Source organism: Mercenaria mercenaria, chromosome 10, assembly GCF_021730395.1.
Source record: "Mercenaria mercenaria strain notata chromosome 10, MADL_Memer_1, whole genome shotgun sequence".
In the NCBI taxonomy this organism is placed as follows: domain Eukaryota; kingdom Metazoa; phylum Mollusca; class Bivalvia; order Venerida; family Veneridae; genus Mercenaria; species Mercenaria mercenaria.
Window position 1 is genome coordinate 22847744 of NC_069370.1, and position 12399 is coordinate 22860142.

At 32.3% G+C, this 12399-nt stretch overlaps 1 protein-coding gene across 1 annotated transcript in view; it reads left to right on the forward strand.

The window, feature by feature from the left end:
* The window catches only part of LOC123560918 (uncharacterized), a 62474-nt gene that overhangs the window by 8522 nt on the left and 41553 nt on the right, over nucleotides 1–12399 (forward strand). The window contains exon 2 of the mRNA XM_053516818.1: nucleotides 7762–7878. Coding sequence (XP_053372793.1) covers nucleotides 7762–7878 — 117 coding nt within the window. The remainder of the gene's footprint in view (nucleotides 1–7761; nucleotides 7879–12399) is intronic.

The following is a 12399-nucleotide window of genomic DNA, read 5'->3' on the forward strand; positions in this document are numbered from 1 at the left end:
CTACAGTTATACTTGGCGCATAAAAGTAGTATTTTATTTATTTTCATATAAATATAAAGATAGGACTGCGATGTTAATTTCTTAGCTACTATTAAACAAATCACACATAACGAATTGATAAAAGATATTCAATAATTATCTAGACATAACAATTATTAATCATAGATTCTTATGTATACTAATTTAACCAATATAGTACATCTAGCTAAATTTGAACACCAATTAAATCTTTACACTGGTAATACATAATATCTAGTTTATAGAAATATATAGCGTGTGAGTCATTATTATTGATGGTAATCTTTAAAAAAAAAAAAAAAAAAAAAAAAAAAACATACTTCAAAAGTTTACCAAATATAATACTTATATAAGGAAAAATGTATTTCATACCACGTGTATCATTACCCATGAGTGGTGGGGGCATATAGATTTGGTTTTGTCCGTGCGTGCGTCCGTCCGTCCGAAGTCCGTCTTTATCATGATATGAACTTGCGCATCTCCTACTTTTCGTCTGGCTCCGCCCCCAATTTTTAGAGTTATGGCCCCTGAAATAGTCAAAAATGCACATTTTCACCTTGTGACACGCCTAGTTCAAAAAGTGTTTGATATAGATTCACGAAACCTTGCATGAGTCTTAATCATGATATAAACTTGCGCACCCCCTATTTTTCATTTTGGCCTGCCCCCAATTTTTAGAGTTATGGCTCCTGAAATAGGCAAAAATGCCCATTTTCACCTTGTGACACGCCTAGCTCAGAAAGTATGTGATATAGATTCATGAAACCTTGCACTAGTCTTAATCACGATATGAACTTGCGCACCTCCTATTTTTCATTTTGGTATGTCCTCTATTTTTAGAGTTATGGCCCCTGAAATGGGCAAAAATGCACATTTTCACCTTGTGACGTACCTAGCTCAAAAGGTATTTTATATAAATTGATTAAACCTTGTATGAGTCTTTGTCATGATATGAACCTGCGCACCTCCTATCTTTGTCTGGCTCTAACCCCTTTTTCAGAGTTATGGCCCCTGAAATAGTAAAAAATGCACATTGCAATAACAAAAAAAGAAAAAATGTAAGGTATTTTTGTATTTTACATCCCTTTACTTCAAAAAGTTCTCTAGCTTTTAAACCTTTAAAGATTATTTCATCTCGTTATATTTATGTACTACCTTAAAATTTAGTTAATAATAACTTTTTAATTGTTTAATGAAAATTTTGTAATAATTTTGGTTTGCTTTTGCTCAATTTCTAAATAATTTATATTATTGTATTTTTACATGTATCTAGCGGAATGTCACATTACATTTACCAGTTTAATTCTAAAAGCACGTAAACTGTTCGTATTGCAGTTTAAAGCAACTACATACATATCATTGATCTAAGAGAAGTTCTTTGATATATACGCGATTTTTCTTGAAGTTCCCTATTCATTCATATTTACTATCATCCGTTTTGACATTTCTTGTACAGGTGAAACTCAATAATCTGATTTTATCCTGTTGTGTTATACTTTGATTTAATTTAATTTAAGCCATGCATGATTGTATGGCTATGATAAAACATTAAACCATTCTTCAGTAAATTTTTATATAAATAAAAAATTTCAATTACACTGATGTGACATTTTTCATTATTTTTAATGTTATGATACTGAAAAAATTTCTTTGTTTGCTTTGGGTTTAACGCCGTTTTTCAACAGTATTTCAGTTATGTAACGTCGGGCAGTTAACCTAACCAGTGTTCCTGGATTCTGTACCGGTATAAACCTGTTCTCCGCAAGTAACTGCCAACTTCCCCACATGAATCAGAGGTGGTCACTGTATGCAGATATTTACTTTTTACACAATACGGCCACATTAAATAAACGTAACATTTTATAAGGGTAAGTTAAAGAATGCATATTTTTATATAAAGATAGTTGTTATCAAATCATTTCAGTAGATAAATTTCATACTATGAAAATACGTTTAACTGAAATAATCTATGCAAAATATGTTTGAAAGTATTTTTTATTAAAGATGAAGAAAAGCCATTTACTTTTTATTTTTCATTTAAATAATTAATGTTAAAATTCCTCTCAGTTTATATGAATTCTACATGTACATAGCATTTATATCGTCATTGTCTTACCTGTAAATCGCGGCGATCCACCGCAATTCACCGCGATCCACCGGCACTTCACCGCGATGCGTTGCGAAATGTATTCGCAATACACCGCAATCGATTTATTGCTTTTTGTCGCGATGGAAGCTGTAAAATATATTACGGGGATGCAGGAAAAAGCGCACATCCCTGCGGCTCATAAAAGTGTCCGCGCTATGGTCCAATCGCGGGGAAGCGAGGACTTTGAAAAATCCGCGAGCCAGGGACTGAAGCTGTAAATATCTCTGTAAATGCTGTCTGCTCTTAGGCACTGCAGTGGTAAGATGCAAAATGTTTTGTGTAAGGGGGAACGGGAAGGTTCGTGTGAGCAGTTCAGACAATACAATAAGAGTACTGTATTACTGGAAACTTCCAAACAGAACTGCTGAATTCTGAAAATAGCCGAACCTTAAACGTCTTGAAAGTTTTGTAAACAAAGCATTTACTATGAGATTTGACTTATTGTATAACGACGCGCAATTTAGAAACATATATGTAATTACTACAAGTTATATTTACTGTTAATGATATGTAATCTAATGGTTACTAACTGCACATTTATTTCTGCTACAAACAAGCATTATTTTCCACAGTTTTTTCTTGTCTTTTTCATTTCGGACAAGCGGAACTTGCTTTTGAATAACTTTATTTTTAAGTTTCAAGTTTCAACTTTATTGGCATAATCAGCAAAACAATTTGCCTTTGGCCATTTACATAAATAAACATGAAGTATGGCAAAGACATACAATACAAATATATAATAGCATTACAAATAAATATTAATTTACATTAACTAATAAATTTTCATGAAACAGTAAGATTTTCAAGGGTATTTTTACGAATTTCAAAAGCTTCTTTAACAAATTTTGATAATGCCCATACCTTCTTTTGACTTTTACAAGACATTATAGCATTAAACTTATTTAATGAAGGCCATGGAAGGAACCAAGATATCTTTTACGGATGTCTGAATGTTTTGTACAGCATAAAAGGAAATGATATTCAGTTTCTATTACATTTTGATTACACATTTTACATAAACGACTTTCTCTGTCTAATCCATTATATCTACCTAGTTCTATTTCTAAATTGTGTGCAGACAGTCTTAAACATGTAAGTTGTTTTCTATAAGTATCACTGGCAAACTTATCTAGATATAACTCATAGCTAAACGGTGTTTTGAATTCTCTATAATAGTCCAACTTTGATACATTATTTTACGATGCATTCCAGTCTTGAATAAACTGATCACGTACAGTTCTTTTTAACATAGGAAAGTAATTTACACTTGTGTCCAAATTATACAATACATTTGAAAACCCTAGATGGTCAATTATAGAATGTGGTCGCTTTGACCAACATGTACCATTAACATTATTACACTGATCTTCATATACGTCATATATCGGTATGTTAACAGAGTTTTTAATCTTCAACCAAAATTTGATTTCTCTCTCTTTAGCTATAACAGAGAGTGAGAATCTACCTAATTCCCCATATACTGCGATATTAGGAGTTTGTCTACGTACCCCTAACATATATTTCAAAAATCGTAGTTTAACTTATCTACTTCCTTATAATTATAAACTCCCCATATTTCCGAACCATATAACAAATAAGGTACAACCATTGAATCAAACAATTGGTCTTAATATCTAGTTTTACTGTCAAACACATATATATGATTATGGTAAGCCCTTAGGGCCTGATCTGATAATGTTTCGACGGCATCTAGAAGGTTTCCCGTATATGTAAATTTCACACCAAGATAAATAAAATTGTCAACAATCTCAACATTTTCTCCATTTATAAAAATTAATTTACATGATCACTTTATCTTTTTTCAAACATACATATCTTCGTTTTCTTTACATTAATTTTTAAGCTCCATTTTGAAGAGTATTGCTGAATTTTAACTATTTGAGACTGAAGACTATCTGGATCAGTTGTTAAAAGCACAATGTCGTCAGCAAATAAAATCATATACATGGATAATAACTCTAAATCTTTATCAGTCATTGTTTCTAAATCAATACTTGCCATAATATCGTTTATAAACAATAGAAAAAGGAGAGGAGATAATGATTCTCCTTGCTTTAAGCCCATTGTGACATCAAAAAGGTCTGACATTGACATATTAGATGATATTTTCAAACAACATTTTACATTACTGTAAAAAAAACTATATATTCTTAATCATATTAATCATTTTACAACTTACGCCCGATTGCAATAACTTTATCCACAATGCATCTCTTAGAACAGTATCAAATGCTCTCTGATAATCAATAAAAGCGCACCGAAATTTTGATAAAATTTTTTGAATAATAGAATATAACAAAAAGATAGCGTCAGCCATAGAATGATTTTCACGAAATCCAAATTTTGCGTTACAATATACTTGTACCTCTTTACACCACTTGTTAATTCTATTCCTTAACAACAAAGACAATAGTTTAGCCATAACCTTAACTAAGGTTATCCCTCTGTGATTAGAAGGGTCTTTAACATCGCCTTTCTTATAAATGGGTACAATAACACCATTTACACCAAACCTCAGGATATATTGCTGATTCGTAAATTTTATTAAATAGAAAACAAAGATATTGCGAAATAAAGTCATTGAAAACATCGGCTACATTATTTTCAAAGTTACTACTTTTATTATGATTTAAAGAAGAAATAGTTTTCTTAATTTCAATAACAGTAAAAGACGCATCTAAAAAGTCTATTCTGACAGTTTCCTCACGTGCATATCTATCAAAATCTGAGTTAGACTGTTCGTCGGAAAAAAATTGACATGGTAGAAAAATAGTGAGAAAAGTCATCTAAGCTCACATCATTGAACATGTTATCTATTTTTTTAATATCTTTATTTATTTCCAAAATGTTCGTGGAGTTTTTTTACTAAGGTCCGACTACTTTGATTTTTCATTACTATAAAATTTGGATTTAGCATGACGTTTAACTTTGGCGTATTCATTTCTACAATTTAAAAACATTAGCTTATTTTCAACAGATTTACTCATCTTGACTTCTCGTTTAGAACGAAAAAAATCTGTCTTTCGCATAACGGCATTTTTCACCAAACCATGGGGATTTTTTCTCTTCGGGACAGATCTACTTGAAATAGTCTTGCCAAAACTCTGATAAGATACATCAAGTACTAGCTTAGAAAATAAGTCGACACCCTGATTGATATTAATATCACCTGACTCGAGCTTCAATTTAACATCATCAAATAATTCAGTTTTATTTAAGAGCAGGTTAAGAAATGTCTCCTGTTTTTCTGTATTCAATAATATTTTATCATAAGAAATATGATTTTCAGTATTTGTCAGTGAAGCATTACACTTGAAAGAAAATATTATTGGACAATGATCCGAGTATTCGGTTACATCCAAAACACACATGTTAGATATGTATTTAAAATGTGCATACTTGGTAATCAAATAATCAATAGTACTTGCTATAGGCCCATTTCCCCTGACTGAGTGAAAAGTACAATGGCCAGGTGCAAGTCGACCATTCGTAATACTTAGGTTATTTTCTTTACAAAAAGTCAGTAGCTTTACAACAAAAGGATTAACATGCTTATCATGATTTTTACGCACAGGTAGATTTATAACTTGACCCACATTCTCCGGCATATCAATGTAACGGTCTAAATGTATGTCAGACACAATATCTGGGTTTTCACCAGTACGTGAATTCAGGTCACCTAACAAGTACAACTCGCCCCTATCACTGTATTTTATAATTTCCGCATTTAAGTGATCAAAAAAGTCAAATTGAAAAAGTGTGGAGTTTACATGTCTATACATAGCTAAATCTTCCGGCGGGATATAACATATACAAAAATACTGATCATTTGTAATATTCGAAAATTCTTTTTTTCAGTTTAAACCATAAATTACCGTTTAAATTCACAGAAACTAGTTCCAAGGCATTGCGGTAAATATCTGTATAGAAAACAATAATACCGCCACTATCACGCTTTGCCCTACGGTTCACTGCCGGTCTGGGACATTCAAAACAGTTATAACATTCGATATTTACGTTTGATGTTTTAGGGTTCAAAGTCTCGGTCTATAATAGCAAATGAAACTCTGAGATGAAATTAAAAAAGTCATAATCGTTTAATTTTGATCTGATACCCTGGACGTTCCCAAGAAGAAAAGATAACTGTTTCTCTGTGTTTTCCTAATAAGCATTATACCCGGCTCTCGACACTGTATCAACTGTAAATATCTTCCCCTCAATGAACAGTTTATCATAGGACAACCACGCGGTTTTATTGTCTTTTTCGGCAAAAAAATCGAGGGTTGGGATAAGTTTCTTTCGTTTTTCTTGCACAGGTTTTGGAAAATGATCACCGACCCGGAACAAAGGCTTTTCATGATCTTTGGTCACATCACGAACACGATCCTTTACCGTTAATCTGTCCTGATAATAATTAAATTTGACAACGATCGGTCGCGTTTTACTGCTGACATAGTTGCCAATGCGATGCGCTCTGTCAATCTTGATTTTCTAGCATCTTTAATATCTAGTGTATCACTGAGAAGTCATATATCGTATGCATACAGTTTTCAGATTTTCTGTCATCAGGCATTTTACCTTCCGCAATTCCAAAGAATAGTTAATTGTAATCGTTGGATTTATATATGTTTTGATAACGACGTTATATATTTTATAATAATCAAACACTATTAAACATGTATATCAAAAAGATCTTGTGAATCTTACGTACAACGTTTACTATGCAGTGGTATAGTATTTATAATCACATTGTAGATTTTTAAAGCGCCTCAATCGTTCTGTTGTTGCAATATATGTATAATGTACGACAAATTGTGTTGTAACGTTACAAGTATGACTGTGTACATTAGGTTACTGCAAATTTTGATTCATGTCATATTGCGACAACTTATGTTTCATACAAACATATTCGTTACAATTGTATAATTCAGTGCAAATATGAAATTATATCATATGTACATGTCCGTCATGTCATTTGTTCTAAAATTGCCACATTGGTCTATGACCTAATGGATATATGAAATAAACTTTTTAAACTTGTTGTAATCATGTAGAATTTGATATTTCCAGCTATATCAGATTACTTTACGAGATATTTAGTTTTGAGGCTGAATCAATTTAGTGAACAAGTAATAATCGTAGCAACATTGTTGTGTTATAAATGTTAGTGGTTGATGATAGGTTTAGTATTCAAACTACTAAAAAGTAAGTTATTTGCTTTCATCAAGCCGACATATTATATATTATTTACAATATATAAAAATATGACCAAAAGAGCATCCCTTTTATGACAGTTAATTATACATATTAGTTTACAGATAATTCTAAATGCTTATTTACTATATCGTTCGAAATGAATGATATACTTTTACTGCCTTGGAAAATTGGTTAAAATTTATGCAATCATGGTTAAGAATTTCAACTGAATGAAAAATTATTTTGTCCGAATATGCACCAAAAGCATATGTAGTACATTTGTACTGAATGCAAACGGTTACTTTAAAAGTTATGTTTCGCTACAAAATACGTTCGAAACTATAGTTGATAATTCGCAAGTACAATTCTTGTTTCAGATGTGTCTGACTGCAGGGATAAATCCTCAAATTGTGAGAAAGGCTATAAGGACTTATGTAAACATTTCAAAGAATTTGCACTGATTTCCTGTCGTAAATCGTGTAATTTCTGCAAAGGTATGTTGACGTTGTATTTAGTTTGTTAAAATTTACACTGCCAATGAAAAGATTAAATATGTTACATATTCCAAATCCTGATGTAACATAATGTTCCTGCCTCGAAAACTATGTTCGGCCGACCCTTCACGAACTTTTTACGTATGACTTTTCCGATCTAAATGATTGTGTTTTTTTTCACGTGAAGCATATATATATAAGATTATAAATCATCAAAGTTTTATGTTGAAATTAGTTTAAGGTTTTGACATTATTTCTAGTAATATAACCGGCTTATACGTCAAATACTTCTTAAGATATGTGCCGTACAAACTTTATGCCTTAAAAATGGTTAATCAGATTTTGGTCAACTATGTATTCGTTCAAATTATTAACAACTATTTGTGTTCATTGTATTTGTAATAAATGTTAGATTGTTAATGGTAGTATTTTTAAAAATTGATTTTCCTATCCTGGTTGCCCTACCAAGATAGTGTAATTTCAGCGTAAGTGTGAATTTAATAACATTTTTGTTTAGGAATAATATGAATATAGCACTTTTGTATTAAATGTATCAAAGATTTGCATTGGCAAGTATATATTTTGCCAATTATTCAATAGAAATGCAAGTTTATAAAATTATTACCATCTCCCTTTGACTACCTTGGTTGCGCAACCAAGACAGATAGAAAATTGATGAATTCCGAAGCTATACGCTGTTTTTAAAACTTGCCTTTTGTTTCAGGTGGTTGAACTATCCCAATATCTGTCAAATGCAAATGTAAAACTAGATATTGTAATGAAATTTAAATCAATAGTCCACTTTAAAAAAAAAATTATATCAAAGGGGGATAATTAAAAAAATCTCACGAAAAGTAAAATATACTTTTCCAGTAAGGATTAAACTTAATGAAATAGGTCTTTTTGTTTCTTTAAAAGATCTCTAACAGAATATATAAAAAATGAAACAAGACGGTCTGAAAGACAGCTATATACCCTATCGCTGTTATGATAGTGAAAGGGTTGATGGTACTGGGTGGAAACTTAAACATTTGAGTTGTGACCTTGACCTTGAGCTGGCATGGATGAATTCTACGTTCTGCACGTCGTCTTGATAAGGGGAATATTACAGCTAAGTGATATTAAAATCCTTCAAGTCGTTTAGGAGATACAGAGCGGACAAAAAAATGGAAGGCTCAAACCTTTGACCTTGAGTTGTGACCTTGACCTTCAGTGGACATGACTGACTCATAAGTTTTGCACATCGTCTTCATGAGGTGATCATGTGATCCAAGTTTAATGAAAATACTTTAAGGGTTAAGGAGATACAGAACGGACACAAAGTGGAAGGCTCAAAACCTTGATCTTGAGTAGTGACCTTGACCTTGAGCCCATATGATTGACTCATAAGTACTGCACAAAGTCTTGATAAGGTGTTCATTTAACCCAAGTTTCATGAAAAAACTTCAAGGGGTCAGGAGATAATGAGCGGAAACAAAATGAAAGGCTCAAACGTTTAACCTTGAGTTGTGACCTTGACCTTGAGTCAATATGGCTTTTATGTTCTGCACATTGTCTTGATGAGGTTATCATTTGACCTAAGTGTCATGAAAATCCTTCAAAGGGTTTAGGAGATATAGAGCGGACACAAAATTGAATACTCAAACGTTTGACCTTGAATTGTGACCTTGACCTTGAGCCGACATGGCTGACTCATAAGTTCTGCACATTGTCCTGATGAGGTGATCATTTGAGCTAATTTTCATAAAAATCCGTCAAGGGGTTTAAGTTATATAGAGCGGCCACCTGTTACGGAAGTACGGGCGGAGACCATTCCTTAAAAGTCACAAAATGATGCCAATGTGATTGTCCACCTTTAAATGCATTTGTTTGACTAAGTCAAAGATTGGCTAAGTGAAATCTCATACAAAACCCTAGGTGCACAACTTCATATGCTGAATACTATACCTATAATGTTTGGTAATCCTAAGTTAAACCCTTTTTGAGATACACACGACACAAACTTTTAGGGCTTTTTCATGTATATTTTTTTACTAAGTCAATGGCCATTACAGTCTGGTGTGGCTGTGTAAAATCCTAGTTAAAACATCAGGTGCACAACTTCACATGCTAAATGACAATCCTGTGAGGTGACACTGGGTCAGCAGACAATGGTAACACCCCCCCCCCCCACCCCCACCCCCAAAAAAAGTTAATAGATATAAAAAATAAAACATTGGGGCGGGGAACAAAAATATAACGAATATATACATAAGATATCAAATATAATTGCAGTCCGATTCTCAAGCAAATAAATATTCAATATACCAATACTCATAAGAATAAGCTAGGAAGAAGGCGTAAACATAAACTTTACGTTCAAATTTTATGACAACAACGGTCATCCATGATTACAGAACGATTTTATGTGGCAGTAGATTTGTGTCTATGTTCGATTTTTATATCATGTTCAATAATCGAACATATACGTTTAGTTGTTTATATTTCTGTTCGATTATCGCATACAAATAAATATTTTCGTGTTACGTTTGTTCGATGATAAAAACAATATGTATTTGATTACCGCACATACTTTGCTTTAACTATATTTATATGTCCAATAATCGAAGACATATCTGATACATTACTGCATATATGCATTTAATAATCGAAAAAATATTTGGTACAGACATCTAAATGTGTGTCCAATAATCGAAGACTTATTTAATGCATGCTACTATATATGTTCAATAATCGAATACATATTAATACATACTGCTACATGTGTTCGATAATCGGTCGTAAAAGTAGTTACCATTTTTTCTAACACTGTTGATTCTAGTATGTCGTGTTAGAATCAAAATAATAAGTTCCCAAGTGTGTTTAATCGCAGAATAACCCGAGTGTTTCGTTCTTAGGCGAAGCAATATATCACTCAGGCCTACGGCCTTCGTGATATATTCTTAGGCATGAGAACTCAAAACACGGGTAATTCTACAATTAACCACGTTTGGGAACTTATTATTTCTTAAATAATAAATTTTATGAAAGGTTGTTATGTCTTCGATTAACGAATACATAAGGTAGCATGCATTAAATGAGTCTTCGATTACTGACCACACTTTTAGAAGTTTGTACCAAATATTTCTTTGATTATTGAACGCATATGTACAATAATGTATCATATATGTCTTCGATTATTGGACATATAAATATAGTTAAAAACAAAGTATGTGCGATATTCAAATACATTTTGCTTTTATCATCGAACAAACAGAACATGAAAACAATTATTTGTATGCGATAATCGAACAGAAATGTAAACAACTAAACGCATGTGTGTCCGATTATTGAACATAATCTAAAAATCTAACATAGACATAAATTTACTTTTAGAAAGAAAAAGAGCTTGATTTCTCTCATCGAAACAACGTTCTAACGCAAAGAATAAAATGAAATTTTACGTCGTATATAAATGCATAAACAATTTACGATTATACGTATTTTCAAGTCGAGACCTTTCTTTACAACAGAAATAAAAATGTACTGTTACAAACTTTGAATATAACAATATTTCACCTACCTTGCACGCTTATAAAGAAATTCAATCTGACTAAAGTACATCTCCTATTACGCTACGCTTAGGATCTGAAAACAAGCTATTGATAGCCTTGTTCTGACTACCCTTCCGCTAGCCCTAACTTACAACATTCTGCAAGCTTAAAAAGGTTTATCTACAATTCTTATGTCGTAAGATGTCAGATAGCCGGCTAGCTCAGTCGGTAGGGCCTCAGTCGGTAGGGCACTTGCTCAATAAGCGAGGGGTCCCGGGTTCGAACCTTGGACTGACTGCAAATTTTTCTTACTCTGACGTTCGAACAAGTCGTCTGATTGGTTCAAATAAAAATAGATCTGCGAAAATAAAATTAGCAATACTGGAAATCCAAAATATACAGAAGACGAATGTGAATGGGCCATTCTCAGATCTTCGTTTAGAAGATAAAGTACTTTAGCCAGGTTGTAAAGATATCCCTACAAGAAATCAATGTAAGTCAATACATGTCTGTTTTATGTGCGCTATCTTTGTCCGAAACAGTAAACTATATATATTTTCGTATATATAGTAGAGAGAATTTATACGAACTAAATCACCATCACAATATACCAGATCAATTTCGGAAAAGCGCCTAGCAGTACAAACGAACACATACATGCCACAGCAAGTCCACAAACCCAATAAGATTAGTTTCGATGGTGCTTCATATAAACACCCGAATTGTATAACACATTTGTACTGGTCCAACATTTGCATAAATGTATACTCAAATCTATGTTTTTGGATATACATATGCACATATAAGCTAATTTAGGCGGAAAAGGGAAACGCTTTCCAGGGGCAACTGAAATAAAACGGAGAATTATTTACAAAAACCCGTGAAAGTAAAATTGAAAAAATCAGGTCCATCCAAAATGTTTTATGTATAAATACAAAGTAAATAAAAAAAACTATTTTCCTTAATCATTTACATAAAAATGGAAGCG